Raw genomic sequence first — 19,417 nt, forward strand, 5'->3', positions numbered from 1 at the left:
AGCAAAGTTGCAGAATATAAAGCCAATGCACAGAAATCGGTTGCATTCCTATACACCAACAGTGAAGTGACAGAAAGAGAAATCAAGGAATCGATCCCATTTACAGTTGCACCAAAAACCATAAAATACTTAGGAATAAATCTAACCAAAGAGGTGAAAAATCTATACACTGAAAACTATAGAAAGCTTATGAAAGAAATTGAGGAAGACACAAAAAAATGGAAAAAGATTCCATGCTCCTGGATAGGAAGAACAAATATTGTTAAAATGTTGATACTACCCAAAGCAACCTACATATTGAATGCAATCCCTATTAAAGTAACACCAGCATTCTTCACAGAGCTAGAAAAAATAATCCTAAAATTTTTATGGAACCAGAAAAGACCCCAAATAGCCAAAACAATCTTGAAAAAGGAAACCAAACAGGAGGCATCACAATCCCAGACTTCAAGCTGTACTACAAAGCTCATCACAATCCCAGACTTCAAGCTACACTACAAAGCTCATCACAATCCCAGACTTCAAGCTACACTACAAAGCTGTAATCATCAAGACAGTATGGTACTGGCACAAGAGCAGACACTCACATCAATGGAGCAGAATAGAAAACCCGGAAATGGACCCACAAACGTATGGCCAACTAATCTTTGACAAAGCAGGAAAGAATATCCAATGGAATAAAGACAGTCTCTTCAGCAAGTGGTGCTGGGAAAACTGGACAGCGACATGCAGACGAATGAACCTGGGCCACTTTCTTACACCATACACAAAAATAAACTCAAAATGGATGAAAGACCTCAATGTAAGACAGGAAGCCATCAAAATCCTCAAGGAGAAAGCAGGCAAAAACCTCTTTTTGACCTCGGCCACAGCAACTTCTTACTCAACACATCTCCAGAGACAAGGGAAACAAAAGCAAAAATGAACTATTGGGACCTGCACAGCAAAGGAAACAATCAGCAAAATTAAAAGGCAACCAACCAACAGAATGGGAGAAGATATTTGCAAACTACATATCAGATAAAGGGTTAGTATCCAAAATCTATAAAGAATTTATCAAACTCAACACCCAAAAATCAAATAATCCAGTGAAGAAATGGGCAAAAGACATGAATAAACACTTCACCAAAGAAGACATCCATATGGCCAAACTGACAGATGAAAAAAATGCTCAACATCACTCATCATCAGGGAAATACCGATCAAAACTACAATGAGATACCACCTCACACCTGTCAGAATGGCTAAAATGAACAACTCAGGAAACAACAGATGTTGGCGAGGATGTGGAGAAAGAAGATCTCTTTTGCACTGATGCAAACTGGTGTAGCCACTCTGGAAAACAGTATGAAGGTTCCTCAAAAAGTTAAAAATAGAACTACCCTACGAGCCAGCAATTGCACTACTAGGCATTTATCCAAGGGATATAGGTATGTTTCCAAAGGGCACATGCACTCCAATGTTTATAGCAGCACTACTGATCATAGCCAAAGTATGGAAAGAGCCCAAATGTCCATTGGTGGATGAACGGATAAAGAAGATGTGGTATATATATACAATGGAGTATTACTCAGTAATCAAAAAGAATGAAATCTTTCCATTTGCAACTATGTGGATGAAACTAGAGGATATTATGCTAAACAAAATTAGTCAGTCAGAGAAAGACAAATATCATATGACTTCACTCATATGAGGACTGTAAGAGACAAAACAGATGAACATGAGGGAATGGAAGCAAAAATAATATAAAAACAGGGAGGGGGACAAAACATAAGAGACTCTTAAATAAGGAGAACAGAGGGTTCCTGGAGGGGTTGTGGGAGGGGAGATGGGCTCAATGGGTAAGGGGCATTAATGAATCTATTCCTGAAATCATTGTTGCACTATATGCTAACTAATTTGGATGCAAATTACAAAAATAAAATTTAAAAATATTTTCCAAAAACAAAAAAATAAATAAATAAATAAATAAACAAATAAACAAACAAATAAACAAAATGACTCTGTGTTTTGGGGTTTCTTATTCTTAGCTCCTTAACTCACTTTCCCTCTAAGACCTCTAAACTTGTCATAGTTTAAAGGACCTGTTTGGATAGGAGATTCGAGTTCCAAGTTTGAAAAGTAGTTGTTCTATTCAGTCTGTCTTCCTACAAATTGCCATCTTATATTTGGGCTTCTAATCTGTTTGCCAAATAATTCTGTGGGATAGAAGGCATCCTTTTGCTTTCCACCAACAGCACTTTAATGATGTATGTATGTATGTATGTATGTATGTATGTATGTGTATACATATATATATATACACAATAAAAACACATAAATCTACAGAACACAAAGCAAAACTTACCTTCATAAATGAAGAATCTGGATACAATGTTCCTGATTTGTTGTATGCATACACAAGGAAATGAGGGTCTAAAAATGACCTAATTCAACGAAAGGAATGACACTTCACTGTAATAGTAATATAAATACAAGCAAAATCATGAAATTAAGCATAATTTACATTCAATTTTACCGTTTCAAATATCCAAAAATTAAATTGAGCCATCTCTCCATTATCTCATTTGCTTTCTGACAGCATGTTTTGTATATAGGAAAACATAATAAGCAGTATAATCAGATACCAGTAGGGACATCATAATGACATAGATCTATGTATAATAAAACCAGGACTTCCAGATTCCCACAACAAATTTTCTTTAAGATCCAACCATCAGTAAATCTCAGGGCATAAATATATTTGCTAACAAGTAGCCATGGATTGATAAGAAACAAAAAATATATGCTTTTTCTGATAGTTTTCATGAAATTGTGCTGTGGTAAAAACAACCTCAGAATTCTCAATGCCTTAAATCAACAGTGAATGTTCTTTACATGTTTATTGTCAACCCCACACTATCTTCATTCTGGAACCTGGGAAAAGACATACCTCCTACCCGCTGAAACATGCTTTTCTTGTAGCAGAAGAGGAAAAGAAATTGCAGAAGCACACAATAGTTCTTAAAGCCTTTTTTAGAAGACTAGTGTTTTGCTCAAATTTCATAAGCTAAATGATCTCTACAGACAAACCTCACATAAATGGTACCAAAGTGAAATCTTACAGAGAAGATAGCGATTCTTACAGAACAATCTGACACCATTATTTATTGTGGAGAGAACTGGGGTTTCTCAAGGATTCCAGATATCAAGGGGCAGTTCAATGCCAAGAGTCAGAGAAGGACTACAGCATTCACGGAGTGCATACTTTCACCACTACTTCTCTTTCCAGACCTCCTTCATCTTTGCTCATTCCTGACAGCTTTCTCTTTTCCTCAATTTAAATAACAAAACCAGAGGGCTTCCCAGAAAAAAACTGATATTTATCAGCTCATATTGCACACATATTCAAGGACATCCCAAATATTCTGGGTTGGTTTATATGCAAGTACCTAGAACACAAATTCTGGCACAAGGGCAGAGCCTCATTTTAGTAACTAAGCATGTAAATGAAGGTGGTGGAAATGGAAACCCAGAATCATTTCCCAGGAAAACGAAATTCAACAGATTTCTGAAAAGCATAATTAAAAGGAGAACATATTTGCAAATGACATATCAGATAAAGAGTTAGTATCCAAAATCTATAAAGAACTTACCAAACTCAACCACCAAAAGACAAATAATCCAGTGAAGTAATGGGCAGAAGATATGAATAGATACTTTTCCAAAGAAGACATCCAGATGGCTAACAGACACACGAAAGGATGCTCAACATCATTCATCATCAGAGAAATACAAATCGAAACCTCAGTGAGATACCACCTCACACCTATCAGAATGGCAAAAATTAACAACTCAGGAAACAACAGATGTTGGCAAAAAAGTGGAGAAAGAAGATCTCTTTTGCACTGGTGCAGCCACTCTGCAAACTGGTGCAGCCACTCTGGAAAACAGTATGGAGGTTCCTCAAAAAACTAAAAATAGAACTACCCTACAACCCAGCAATTGCACTACTAGGTATTTATTCAAAGGATACAAAAATGCTGATTCATAGGGCCACATGCACCTCAATATTTATATCAGCACTGTCAACAAATAGCCAAAGTATGGAAAGAGCCCAAATATCCAAAGACTGATGAATAAAGAAGAAGTAAGGGTGGTATATATATATATATATATATATATATATATATATATATATACACACACACACACACATACACACACACACACACACACACACACAATGGAATACTTCTTGGTGATGAAAAGAATGAAATCTTGCCATTTGCAACAACGTGGATGGAATTAGAGTGTATCATGCTAAGTGAAATAAGTCAGTCAGAGAAAAACAAATATATAATTTCACTCATACGTGGAAGTTAAGAAACACAACAGATGAACATAAAGGAAGGGAAGGAAAAATAAGATAAAAATGGAGAGGGAGGCAGACCATAAGAGACTTTTTTTTTCAATATTTATTTATTTTTGAGAGAGAGAAAGGAAGAGACCGAATGGGAACATGGGAGGGGCAGAGAGAGGGAGACACAGAATCTGAAGCAGGCTCCAGGCTCTGAGCTGTCAGCACAGAGCCCTACATGGGGCCCAAACTCACAAACCGTGAGATCATGACCTGAGCCAAAGTCAGAGGCTTAACCGAGTAAGCCACCCAGGAGCACCCATAAGAGATTCTTAAATATGAAGAACAAACTGAGGGTTGCTGGAGGGGAGGTGGGGGCAGGGGGAGAAAAGGGCCAAATGGGCTATAGGCCTTAAGGAGGGCACTTGTTGGGATAAGCACTGGCTGTTATATGTAAGTGATGAAGCACTGGGTTCTACCCCTGAAGCCAATACTATGCTATATGTTAACTAACTTGAACTTAAATAAATAAATTTTTTTAAATAAAAGGATAAAAGTTTAGTTTGCAAGTTTATTCATCCTGGGTACAAAAGTATACTTTTGCTTCTACACAAAACAACAAAGAAGCCTGCTTAGTGAAATAAAAAAATACAAATGACCATTCAATGGAAAACAACATTCAATGTAAGGAAAATGAACAACAAAAGGGAAAAAGGCAAAACTTAAAAGCAAGTTCCCTATGAGGTTGAATGAAGAAATTGATTACAGAAAAAAATGATTATTTAAAGCAAAGTTAACAAGTTAAAAAGTTAATAAGCTTTCAAAGCATATCATTTAAGAAAAAAAATACTCAAAACTAAAATGATGATGACAGTTAAAAATAATTTAATAAATGTCCCAAAGAGAATTTGTGTGCTGAGAACAGAATTAGAGGCCTAGCCAATAAACAGAACAAATTTACTACCAAATAGGTAAAAAAACACAGCCAAAATAAAGATGTGAAAAATAGTTGAAGGAAAACCTATACTATAAAGGGCAGATCCATAAGACCCTGGATGAGACCATATATTTCCATAAAATGTTTTAAAATGTGTATGATTTGGGGTGCCTGGGTGACTCAGTCGGTTAAGCGTCCGACTTCGGCTCAGGTCATGATCTCACAGTTCATGAGTTTGAGCCCCATGTCAGGCTCTATGCTGACAGCTCAGAGCCCGGAGCCTGCTTCAGATTCTGTGTCTCCCTCTCTCTCTGCCCCTCCCCCACTCATGCTCTGTCTCTCTCTGCCTCTCAAAACTAAACGTAATAAAAAAAATTTTTTTAATGTGTAATGATTTAAAACTAAAATGAAAAATTAAGGGATTTATTCAATTATGAGAACAAAAGGGACATTTGCAGATATGAACAGGTTTAGAAAGCAACCCATCTGAAGAAAATAATCTGAAACTAGTCTAACTAAACAATACAAACTAAACTAATACAATATTGCATAAAATTGCAATAAAAGGAAAAAATAAAAAGAGAGCAGAAATAAAACTTGGAAAATGCAAAAACAGTTGGTAGGTAAAGAAACTGAAAGCATTGGATTTACATCGTAAATGTAAAAAGAATTTTTAAAATTCTACAGGAATATTATAAATTCAAGATGTGAGTGACACAAGTGAGGAATCTGAGAACCTATGAAAGAAAATATGAGTATAATGATTATATGAATATTTCATTTTTTTAGCAATAAATCCCACAAACAAAGGAAGAAGACAATAAGTAAGCTGGATAGCATGTTTGCAACATACAGAACGTATAAAGAGTTAATATCTACAGGAAACAAAACTTCCCACAGATTGATCATGGGAAAAAAAAAAAACAGAAAGAAAAGCAGAAGGATAAGCCATAGATTGAAAATAAATAACCCAAAACAAATGAATAGAAATAACAATAAAATAGCATTTCTTATGCATTAACAAAAATAAGTGAGTGAAGATACTCATTTTATTGAGAATGTAGAGAACAGAAATGTTTTTGAATTATTGGTGTGAGTGAAGACTGGTATAAATCCTTGGAAGTAAAAATTAGTAGCATACAGCACTCTTGACAATTGTATCATTTATTGCTCTTCAATTTCACTGGAGCCCAGAACATCATGGCCAAAGGTAGCCACAAGACAGCTTTTCTTGCTATAAATATATAGGTTGACAAATAACAAGTGAGATATATTTATTCAATGGCTACATATGTATTTACAATCAATGAACTCATTCTGCACAAATCTGTATGAATGACTCTCAAATAAAAACGTTATGAAAAATTTTGCACAAAAAGCACAGCCTCAAAACGAGAAACACACCCAGTAACATAATTAGTATCTATTGCTCACACTTCTGGGTCAAGTGTGAGTAGACTTAGTAGTTCTGCTAATGGCGGCCGGGCTTGCTCAATGGTCTGGGATTCAGCTGAATGTTGACTTATCTAGAGATGATTAGGGCACCTTGGCTGTGCCCCACCTGTCTCCATCTCCCAGCAAGTTGGCCCAAGCATATTCTCATGGGGATGGCAGACAAACAAGATGGAGAGCAGGAACGCAGGGGAGCTTTTTCAAACCTCTGTTTAAATCAAGTCAGCTAACATCTTTTTGGCCAAAGTAAGTCACATAGCCATAGAATGGGCTACATGATTTGCAGGGCCCGTAGTGAAATTAAAATATGAGGTCTCTTGTTCAAAAGTATTAAGAATCTCAGGGAAGCAACAACAGAGAATTAAACCAAGTACAGAGCATGTCTAACCATGGAGTCCTGGAGGACCATACACCCATGAAGTTGGCCTTGCACAGATAAACTCATATCCAAGGGCTGGGAGTGGGGAGGCTGGGGTGTGATGCATATATTCCACCTCTTGATGATAGGAACTCAAAGTTACATGGCAAAGAGTGAAGATAAAGGCAAAGGTAAAGAATTGGGGTCACTTTAGTGGTCCACCATATTAAGATAAATTATATAGAGAAGTATTGTACCATTATGCGTATTTAAAGTAGTACTCAAAACATGATGATTTTTTTTAATTTAATTTTATTTATTTTGAGAGAGAGAGAGAGAAGCAGAGAGAGAGGGATAGAGAGAATCCCAGGCAGGCTCAGTGCTATTAGCTCAGAGTCCAATGCAAGGCTCAATCTCATGAATCACGAGATCATGACCTGAGCCAAAGTCAATAAATCAAGCAAAACATGATTATTTTTATTCATCTCTAGGCATACAGATGAGTAAGGATAAAATCATGACACTAGAGTATGTGTCAGTATCATAACTGTGATTAGCACTGGGGAGTGAAAGAACTATTTCCGGAAATGGAAATGATAGATTTCACTATTACCTGTCATGTACACCTTTTAGAAAAATACATAAATAAAATGCTTACATGTGTGTCTTTCATGATAAGAAAGTAATTATATTATTCTCAGAATTTTCCTTTTTTTAATGTCTAATCATTCAAAAGAAAAAAGCAAATATAAAAAATATTGGACTAATATAAACTATGGACTTTGGGTGATAATGACGTGCAGGCTCATCAATTATAACAAATATATCACTCTGGTGGGGCATCTTGATAATGGGGAGGCTATACATGTGTGCGGGGAGGCACAGGGTATATGCAGAAACACTCTGTACCTTCCACTCAATATTGCTGTGAACCTAAAACTGCTCTGAAAAATAAATATTAAATTAGAACCAGGAAACAGGAAAATGAAAATAGTTGATAATTGTTTAGATAACTTATTTAGGGAAATACAAATTGACACAAAGATGCAGTATAATATTTTGGCACATCTTGCATGCTTTTGAAAATCTAAACTGCTACTGTCTTTTCAGAAACTGGCATTATCTCTCAAAATCCTAATATAAAATGTGAGTAATAAAGAAGGTTGGTCTGGACATTATACCAGTAACTATATGCAAACTGCTTAGAAATATGTCTGGTAATTGATATGTGCCCCATAATGTCAGTTACTTTTGTTGTTTTGTTGTTATCATTATCACTATTATTACTTTTATTCATACTTCCTGATCCAGAAACACATTTCTTGATATCAGGCCTACAAAACAAAATCTCTATCACATAAAAACACACATACAAGGATGTTTATTGCAGGCCTCTTTAGTGACAATCCCTGGAAACAACCTCATTACTTATCAACCTGCCATACTACAGATGTTAGCTGTTAAAGAATGAGCTAAGATATATATATGAAGCAAGAAAATGAACACTGTTATTAAATAAGACCTGCCAATCACAGAACAGTATTTCCACTTGTCTAAAAACAAACCCATTTTAGTAGGTTTCTACATATTTTATTTAAAGGAAAGGTGAGATTTAGAATAGAAAGAAAATGGTGGAAAGATACACACAAGGTTATTAATTGGTGAAATTGGTTTCTTCACAGAGTGAAAATTTAAGAGATTAAAAAAATGTTGGTGTTGGGGCACCGCGTGGCTCAGTCGGTTAAGCCTCCCACCTCAGCTCAGGTCATGATCTCACAGTTCATGGGTACGAGCCTCGCATCAGGCTCTGTGCTGACAGCTCAGAGCCTGGAGCCTGCTTTGGATTCTGTCTCCCTCTCTCTCTGCCCCTCCCTGACTCGTTCTCTGTCTCTCTCTCTCTCAAAAATGAATAAACATTAAAAAATATATTAAAAACATTAAAAAACATTCACAACATTTAAAAAAACATTAAAAACACTAAAAAAAACATTAAAAAAATTTTTAAAGACCTACAGGCCAATATCCCTGATGAATATGGATGCAAAAATTCTCAACAAGATACTAGCAAATTGAATTCAACAGCATATAAAAAGAATCATTCACCATGATCAAGTGTGATTCATTCCTGGGCTGCAGGGTAGTTCAATATTCACAAATCAATCAATGTGAGACATCACATTAATAAAAGAAAAGGTAAGAACCATATGATCCTGTCAATAGATGCAGAAAAAAAAATTTAAATATTAAAAAAAAATGTTGGTGTAATATCAAGTAAAATGCTTAAAATCATGTATATAATCATAAAGTCATATATAAAATGACAGCATGAACAAAATTCAATATGGACAAATAAAGCTATTGCCTTAATTGTTACAGTGGTGGCTATATTGTAAAGAGTTATATAGACTAATTTTCATCTATCTGATATACATTAATTTCACATCATGAAATTAAAATTTGGCTCAAACAGTAGACTTAAAATCTCAAGATGAAAACTTGGAACTCTAGTCTGACTTGAATCACAAAGATGTAACATGTTAAATATAAGAGTCATGCTCTTGTTTAGGCTCAACTTAGGGTAGTGACTGTAAACATTTCAGAAACTAAAAACAACTGTATGAAAAGAATGTCTACTTACTGTTTTTCAAGGTGGAGAGTGTATATTTTCTGGTCAATTTTGATGGCATAAGTGACCTACAGCAAAGTATTCAGAGAGAATGTAATTATTAGAAATTCAAAATTCTTAAAATTTATTTACTCTTTCATATAAACATAGATCATATCACACATGTCTCAAAATAACATATGCATATATAAGTATATTGCTATCTTCTCTCCATCTTGGAATATATGACAGAATTAACCATAATTAAATTTCAATGAAATCAAGGAGTCTAAATCTGTTTCAAAACTAAGAGCATTAGTCATTAACATTTATTATCATAATGAAATTTTAATTTAAAATGGATACATTTAGAAATGTTGAGTAATCTTGGAAGAAACCTGAATTTCATTATCTTTTCTCTACTTTGCAATTTCTAATAAATAAATAAATTGAAAATTAAATACAACATGGGTCCCCTTTTAAGATGATAGGAAGCGTCCCCAAGCTGTCAGAAGTGCTACCCACAGAATCTTCATCTCCCTGTCCTCTTTAGGAATTGCCTCAGCTGAAGAGGGTCACCTCACACCAACTCACAACTTTCTGATACAGCCCCCATTTAATGAGAAGCCCCCTCATTCCAACTCCAGATCTTGATGGGCCATGCCAGCTTCACACTTTGTTGAGACTCAGTTGAGTCTCTGTCTTCCCATTCCTGCTTCTTCTCATCCTTTCCACAGGCGCTCATCACAAGAGCGTACCTGCCTTCATGAGAATCCTCTCAAAGACCACATCCCAAAGAATCCAATTTGTGACATTATCATAAAACATACACATGGTTAATTTCCACATTTGCAAAATGTAGAAAACATGGGGAAAAATGTGAATTTTGCTATTGAGCATGGTTGTCATTGGGTACAGTTTTCTGCATAAGTCATTTTAAACCTTCTATAGTGTTCCGTCTTTTATAACTTACAACTCTTGAAAAAGGTGTGTTGACATCTCCCCAAATTATTGTGACATTGTTTTTCTCCTTTTAATCTATGGTTTTCTTCAGTACATTTTTTGAATCTTTGTTGGTGGGTGCAAAGAGAAATAAAATTTACAAAATTGCAAATGACTGTAAAGTATGCCTCTATGTCATTTCAGAATATGACTTGAATTTGGGGTTGTAATTTCTTCAATCTCATCTATTATTGTTTAATATCCATTATGACTTACGATTTCTTCTTCAGCCCATGAATAATGTAGAAGTGTATTTTTAAATTTCCATATACATTTTAAATTGTTTTAAGATTTAACTTAATTGAATTGTTACAAGATAAATACTGTATTGTCAGAATTTGATATTTTAACATTTTTTCCTTGTTTTTGTCAATTTTGTTGAATTAACTGTATATTCTTGAGAAGAATGTGCATTATTTACTATATAGTTGAATTACAGCTGGATTAGAAAAACACTACCTTTATTTCTGGAGTTGCCTACAAGTCTAGATGTTCTGACTCTCTGCTGAGACAAAGACAGTGAGGTTTAGAGGGTACTTTTTAAGGTTCAAAAACTCTTTAGACTAAAGTTAACTTCTTTAATGTTTCCCTAACCAGTTTGACAAGGTTGGCTTGGCTACTTAAAGCATCACTGAAAGCTTTTTAAGGAGTCCTCCGAAAGCCAAAATTCCTACCATAAGTCTCGTTATTTCAAGCCAGAGACTCAACATGTTCTAGAACGCAGAGACTGGGTTCATAGGAAGCTCACTGTGAGTGCTTCTGGAATTCCTGATATTTGCCTGAATTCTCTTTCTCTTGCTGCACTTTTGCCATTAAATAAAAGCATTATGGTGATATCCCATAGAGTTTAGTGAGTCCTAACAAATAGCAGAGAGGTAAAAACAATATATTCAATTTGATGGGTTCACTTCTATATAAACCCATCAAATAAAATAGTTTTGTTGTCCAAATTGTCTTTATGAATCCCTTTATGATTTGTAAACCAACATTTGAGAAAAACATTTTAAGATATCACTATGAAAATGGATTTGAAAAATTCTTCCTTTAGTGTAATCAGTCCTTATATGTGAGAGCATTTTTCTAAAAACATACAAATTTAGAACTGTTACATATTCCTAGTGAACTGAATATTTTATTAAGTAGCATGCTTATCTCTCATAATGGTGTGTGGGTATGTGTGCTAAATGTTGGTTTTCTCCCACTTTTGTCATAGATACTCGTGTTTGCTTTTGGTTAGCATGTTCCCAGTATATGTCCTAAACATTTTAAATTCTCTGGGTATTTGTTTGGGTGTAATAGCTTTTATGAACACATAATTACTGGAGTGTGTGTGTGTGTGTGTGTGTGTGTCATAAAACGAGACAAACAGACCACTCAGTCTATAAAACCCACCCCAGCGTCTAACAGTTTTCCAGTTGGCAATTCAATGCTCCTCTCAGATATTGCTACAGAGGTTCCAATCCTTGGATTCCTATCATATTCCCGTGTGTCTTTACATCAACACATCTTTCTTGAAAACAAAGTGTCCTAACCAAAACTAATTCATATAAAAAGGGAAGACAAGGGGCACCTGGGTGGTTCAGTTGGTTAAGCGTCTGACTGCTGGGCTCAGATCATGATTGCACAGTTTGTGAGTTCAAGCCCCACATCGGGCTCTGTCCTGACAGTTTAGAGCCTTCTTGGGATTCTGTGTTTCCCTCTCTCTGTCCCTTTCCTGCTTTTTCTCTCTAAAATAAATAAAACTTTTTTAAAAACGGAAATCAAAATCGGTAAGAAATTAACAAGAAAAAAAAGATTCAAATAGGCAATATATGTAAAAGCATCTTGTCTTAAGACTTAATTTAAAAATGCCAATTAAAAGTGAAGCATTCATTATACTTATCACATTGACAGGAACGAGAAGCCGGGAGTGCCTGGGTGGCTCAGTTGGTTGAGCATCTAACTCGATTTTGGCTCAGGGCATGATCTCACAGTTTTGTGAGTTCAAGCACCGCATCAGGCTCTGCACTGACAGCACAGGGCCTGCCTGAGATCCTCCTTCTCTCTCTCTCTCTCTCTCTCTCTGCCCCTCCCCCGCTCACACTCTGTCTCTCTCAAAATAAATAAACTTAAAAAAAAAAAAAAACAGGTATAAGAAGTCTGAACCAAGCCTGCAAAAGCCCTCAAGAAGCATCATTATTCTTTGTTAATGAAAGTTAACTACAATAAAACTTTTCTGATAGATATTCTGTAATATGCATCATTTAAAAAAAATTTAATGTTTATTTATTTTTGAGAGACAGAGCATTAGCAGGGGAGGGGCAGGAAGAGTGAGAATCCAAAGCAGGCTCCAGGCTCCAAGCTGTCAGCACAGAATCCAACACATGGCTCAAACTCAGGAACCACAAGATCATAACCTGAGCCAAATTCAGACACAACCAACTGAGCCACCCAGGTGCCCCTGCACCATTTTTTTAAAATGGCTTGCCCATTGATCCTATGGAAATGACTACCAAGAAGGTTTATAAAACTACATGTTTAAATCTGACAAACAATAATGTTACATCCATATGTGAATGGCTATGAAAAATGACAGTTTTATTTATTATCATAAAAGTATATTCTAACTTTATAAATAAATTAAAAGCCAATTATCACACTCATATATTATTACTAAAATTATATGTGCAGGTGTGTGCATATCTCTAAAAATTCATTCAGTTCAAATTTACTACCTTTAAAAACTGAGGCGGACATTCACTTTCTGAACAACTCTGTCCTGTCTAGACTTAATTTTACAATGTACTTGCTTTACTTTTTAATCAGATTTAAAATAATATCACTTTCATTTTAACAGACATATACACCTATATACACAAATATAGGCATGAAGAAATTATATATTGTCATTTAAAAAATTTTTTTAATGTTTTTATTTTTGAAACAGAGAGAGACAAAGCATGAGCAGGGGAGGGGCAGAGAGAGAGGGAGACATAGAATCTGAAGCAGGCTCCAGACTCTGAGCTGTCAGTACAGAGCCCAACGCAGGGCTCGAACTCACAGACTGTGAGATCATGACCTAAGTCAGACGCCTAAAGGACTGAGCCACCCAGGCACCCCATATATTGTCATTTTAAAAATTATGTTAAATAAATTTAAAAAATAAATAACATAAAAAGTTATGTTAAATAAAAAGTAAATGTTAGTGTGACCTCATTTACACAGGATAAATATTTAAATATACATATTCTGTTAAAAAAAAAAAGTCCAGTAGGCTATATATATCATTTTGTGTGATAGGGATTTGGGGCACTTTTTTCTGAGTCTGTGTTTTAAAAATGATTCATAACATTCATTGGAAAATGAGAAAAATCAAGACACAAAATTTCAAAGGAATATGTGCATGGGCTGATTTGGGTCACGTAGCCCAGTAAAAATAAAGCACTCAAAGAAGAAGTGATTTCTTAATTACATGCGTTTCTGAAACTTCACCATCGGTGTTTGTCTCTATCTTCCGTGGCACTGTAATTTGTAGAAGTGATGTTTCAGGATCTGCAGTAAGGAAAACACCTGTAAGCATTCCCCAGTGCCTGCCAGCATCCTTATTCTTCACTGGTCCTGTCACTTCACATCACTCTTTGAACTTCCACGAACTCATACACACACACACACACACACACACACACACACACACACACGCAGGTACGCTCCCACCACGGAATCAGACTTTGTGCATTCCAGAAGAGGCTACCTAGAAATGGGACGTGACCCTACCATCTTCCAGAGACACTTTGGGACTTGTTGACCTCCTCCCCAATAGGTGAAGAAGAGCTGCTCTCGGGACCCCACCTCCCAGAAGCGGCTCGCCCCCTCCTCCAAGTGCAGGGTCAGGCACGTGAGGACAACTGTCCCAGTCCTGTTCTGAGCGCTCCCAGCAGCAGGCCCCGCAGGATCCTGACTCTAGGCGGGCTCTGACAGGACGCAGGGCTCCCCCCAGCCGGGCACAGGGTTCTGGAGCAAGCTTCTGGAGCCCGCCACGCCCACAGGCTCTGCGACAGGTGACCCTCTACGGAGCAGGTCCTACACTCACGATGGCCGGCGGAGGTCAGCCGGCCCAGGCCTGAGAGGATCAGCAGGACAGGCAGCATTGCGCGGCCTGGCGGCCTTGCCACGGTGATGGCGGTTGGCTGCGGAATGGCTGCCGCTCGCGCGCTGGGCCCTGAGCTCCGGGCCTGCAGGGAGTGGGGGCGGCGCGGGCGGCGGGGCGGTGGGGTGACCGGCCGATGGGGGGAGGGGCACGCGGCTGATCAGCCCGCCCCGCCCCTTCTGCTGACCCGCAAGCACAGCCACAGTCCCGGCGCCCACCCACCGCCCTCTGGGCTGTGGAGGCACAAGGCAGCCTGGCTTGGTGCACAAGTGGGCTTGGGCTTGGGCTTTATTTTCCAAATGCGGATATTTGAAACACATTTAGGGATTACATAAGGGTCATAAAGTGAAGTTTTCTCCTTTGGAAATGGACCATCTGTTGGTGAAGTGCTTGGCTGTATCAGTAGTCCACGTGATCATTTTCTGGCACAATGACTGAATTACTTTAGTGGAGAAAAACAAAATGGAAATTCACAATATGGTTAGTAGCAGACGGTTGCATGTTTTAACCGTGGCTACTGCGGTATTTCTATTTTAAGTCTCAGGTCGAAACAAACACACGTGCACACAAATAAAGAGTGTAAAAAAATCGTATAAATAAATTCTTCTATCGTAGATAACTTTGTTTCTTAAAAAACCCTTTGGTTAAGGAAATTAAGTAAAAGTTAAATATGAAATGGGTGTATGCAAGTGTTTTAATCCCTCATTATGGATTAGCAGTTTAAGTATCAGACCAAAACCAAAAAACAAATCACAACTGTGAAATCCTGTAAGAACAACTTTATTTTCCCATTATTTTATTTATTCCATTGTGAATAACTTGGCTTCTTGGAAAAATCTGTGGCTAGTAAAAGGTCAAATGTAAACATTTTCCCCATTGGTATGACATTCACACATGAAAACGGAATAACTTGGAAAGAAATTTCATTTTTTGGCTTAATATGCAGGTTGATGACTTGCATAATTTCAGTTTTGCCAGGACTTTTTTTGCCAGACAATTCTCAAGTTGTCCTTCCATGGAATACTTCTGCTCACATTCCTTAAATACAATATTTATCCACAAAACAAATGATTTTCTCAATTTGTAAAAAGAAAAAAAATGTAATGGAGTATAGCCTTTTAAGAATATATATATATATATATATATATATATATATATATATATACCTTTTTCATATTTTTCCTAAAACTACTTTTAGTGTCTATTTATCAAGAAAATATTGGTACAGGTAACAAATGGTAACAAAAGGGATTTAACTTAAAAATAGCAATTTTGCATATTTCACTAAAGTACTTACAGCCTAAGCATTTAGTTTTAGTGTGGTCCTTGGTGTATACTGTATTCATTTAATTTACTTGAATGTGTCTATGTACCTTAAAATTAGTATTTCATCTTTTTGTCAAATTATATAAAAAATGAGGGAATTAACATATCAAAATTATGTTGCTCTTAAAGTAAAATTTCTCCCTGATTGTCTATAACCTGATAAAACCAAAAGGGAAATATATACTTATTATCTAAATTCATTACTGTATTTGCATTGTTGGTATCAACTGCTAATTTTTCTGGGCATGATTCATAGGCATTCAAGTCATTTGAATTTAATTCAATAATTTTTATATGCTTATTACAAGCCTGAAACCAGGCAGATATCAAACTATGTGTGACACCGTCCCTATCTCCAAGTGCCTCAGAAACTAACAGAAAACTGAATGTGTATAAGAGATACCATAGCTAGAAATAAAAAATTCTTTGGGAATAAAGCTAATATAATTTTGTTTTCTTTACAGATATCAAGTGAACCTAGAGGTGGTTATAACAGTTGAGATGTGAGCCATATAGATTTGTATGGATGTTAGTGAAGTTTAGGACTTTATTCTTAAATATATCATCCAAGAGTTTTACTGAAAATAAATGATGGATTTTGTGTTAGAATGATAACTTGTAGGGGTTCCTGGGTGGCTTAGTTGGTTGAGCATCTGAATTTTGATTTCAGCTCAGGTCATGATCCCAGGGTTATAGGATCAAACCCTGAGTTGGGCTTGGTACTGAGCATGGAGCCTGCTTAAGATTCTCTCCCTTTCTCCCCCTCTCTGCTCCTCTCCCTTGTGCTCTCTTTCTCTCTCTCTCTCTCTCTCTCTCTCTCTCTCAAATAAAAAAAATGATAACTTGTAATAACTTGGGGATGGTAAGATTAAATAATGACAACTGGAAGCAATAGGTTCATTGAGGGGAATTTTTTTTCTGAAGGGAATTTTACATAGCTTAGGTCAAAAATATTCTCAGCCTAGGATTAGAATTAGAGTGGGAAGAAAAATAAAAGTAGTATAAATACCAGAGAAATATTTAGGAAGAAAAATCAGTTTGCTGAATAATTTAATGTGAAAGTTGATGAAATTGTTGAGAAGACTAAGCCACTGGGATGAGAGGGGCACCAATTTTGTTTTTTATGGCCTTCTTTATAACTTTTAAGAAAATTACCTTCAGTTATCATTTTCTTTAATTTTTTTAATGCATGTTTATTTATTTATTTATTTATCTATCTATTGAGAGAGAGAGAGACAGAGAGAGAGACAGAGTGTGAGCAGGGGAGGGGCAGAGAGAGAGGGAGACACAGAATCCGAAGCAGGATCCAGGCTCTGAGCTGTCAGCACAGAGCTCAAACTCACAGACTGCAAGATAATGACTGAGCCGAAGTTGGATGCTTAACCAACTGAACCACCCAGACGCCCCTGTTATCATTTTCTTAAGTTTTTGTTCAAATTCCAGTTAGTTAACATACAGTGTAACATTAGTTTCAGGTGTACAATAGTGTACACACAAGTGCACTCCTTAATCTGTATCACCTATTTCACCCATCTCCACCCATCTCCATTTTGGAAACCATTGCTTATAGTTAAGAGTTTGTTTCTTTTTTTTTTTAATGTTTATTTCTTTATTTTGAGAGGTGGGGATGAGGGGCAGAGGACGGGAAAGAAAATCCCCAGCAGGATCCATGTTCAGCAGGGAGCCTGAGGTGGGGCTTTATCTCACAGACCTTGAGATCATGGCCTGAGCTGAAATCAAGAGTTGGACGCCCAACTGACTGAACCATCCAGTCACCCCAAAAGTATGTTTCTTTGTTTGCCTCTCTTTTTTTCCTTCTGCTCATTTGTTTTGTTTCTTAAATTCCATGTATGAGTGAAATCATAAGGTATTTGTCTTTCTCAGACTGACTTATTTCACTTAGCATTATACTTCCTAGCTCCATCCACATCATTGCAAATGGCAAGATTTCATTTTTTATGGCTGAGTAGTATTCCGTGTGTGTGTGTGTGTGTGTGTGTGTGTGTGTGTGTGTGTAACACTTATTTATCCACTAATCAGTTGATGGACACTTGGGCTCTTTCCATAGTTTAGCTATTGTAGATAATGCTGTTATAATATTGTGGTGCATGTGTGCCTTTGAATTAGTATTTTTGTCTCCTTTGGGTAAATACCTAGTAGTGTAATTGCTGGATCATAGCATATTTCTATTTTTTAACTTTTTGAGGAACCTCCACACTATTTTCCAGAGTGGCTGCACCAATTTCCATTCCTACAAACAGTGCAAGAGAGTTCACCTTTCTCCATATCCTATTGTTTATTGTGTTGTTGACTTTTGCCATTCTGACAGGTGTGATGTGATTTCTCATTATACTTTTGATTTGCATTTTCCTGATGATCACTGATGTTGAACATCATTTCATGTGTCCCTTGGCCACCTGTATGTCTTCTTTGAAGAAACATCCATTCATGGACTATTTGTTTTTTGGGTGTCAAGTTTGATAACATCTTTATAGATTTTTTATAGAAATCCTGTATCAGATATGTCATTTGCAAATATCTTCTCCCATTCCATAAGATGCCTTTTGGTTTTGTTGATTGTTCCCTTCAATGTGGAGAAGGTTTTTATTTTGATGTAGTTGTGGGGGATAAGCTTAGGAATCCCCCAGGCTTACACCAATGGGTTAACCAGGCATAAAGAAATGTAAAGCCATAGGATGCTCACACCCAAGTTTGGGTAAACAAGACATGGCAAACAAGAATAGGGAGGTGCAAAGGCACCCCAGAATAGAGAGGAGGTGCAGAGCACTCAGAATAAAGAGGGAGGGGCAAAGGCCCAGAAATAAGGGCACAAAGGTGCACAATACATAGGTATATGAAATAAACAAGATTAGATATTCAAGGTGGAAGCACCCCCAATTTAGTATTATAGGAAAAAGCTGCTTTCACAGGATGAAAAGACCAAGTTAGGTAAACAGGTAAATTGGCCTATAGACCACTGCGCTGCAGGTGGAGCAGCCCAGAGTGGAGATTAAGAAAAGAAATATGCTTTGTTCACTCTGAGGTTATTTCCCCTACCTGTCTCATCCTCTAGGCTAGCTAAGATAAACAGAGGTGCTGCCTCATGTCTGCTGTAAACAATCTTCTGCCCGACTGCCCACTGTCAGGATTTTGCTTCGTATTAACCCAAACCCCTAACCCCAAATATCTTCAAGACCCCATTTCTCTCACATCCACAATTTAATGTTCACAGATTCATTGTCTCTTTGTGCGTCTATTGCCATGTGTGTAAG

General features: G+C 36.7%; 1 protein-coding gene across 2 annotated transcripts in view; it reads right to left on the reverse strand.

The window, feature by feature from the left end:
• Positions 1-14,891, reverse strand: part of LOC122217600 (A disintegrin and metallopeptidase domain 3-like) — a 137,345-nt gene extending 122,454 nt beyond the window's left edge. For both annotated transcript variants that reach the window (XM_042934779.1, XM_042934778.1), the window contains exons 1-4: positions 14,763-14,891; positions 14,145-14,224; positions 9,725-9,780; positions 2,348-2,426 (exon numbers count right to left, since the gene is read on the reverse strand). In XM_042934779.1, coding sequence (XP_042790713.1) covers positions 2,348-2,426; positions 9,725-9,780; positions 14,145-14,224; positions 14,763-14,820 — 273 coding nt within the window. In that variant the 5' untranslated portion in view covers positions 14,821-14,891. The remainder of the gene's footprint in view (positions 1-2,347; positions 2,427-9,724; positions 9,781-14,144; positions 14,225-14,762) is intronic.
• Between the last annotated feature and the right edge of the window lie 4,526 nt (positions 14,892-19,417).

This window comes from Panthera leo, chromosome B1 (genome assembly GCF_018350215.1).
Source record: "Panthera leo isolate Ple1 chromosome B1, P.leo_Ple1_pat1.1, whole genome shotgun sequence".
Taxonomy (NCBI): Eukaryota; Metazoa; Chordata; class Mammalia; order Carnivora; family Felidae; genus Panthera; species Panthera leo.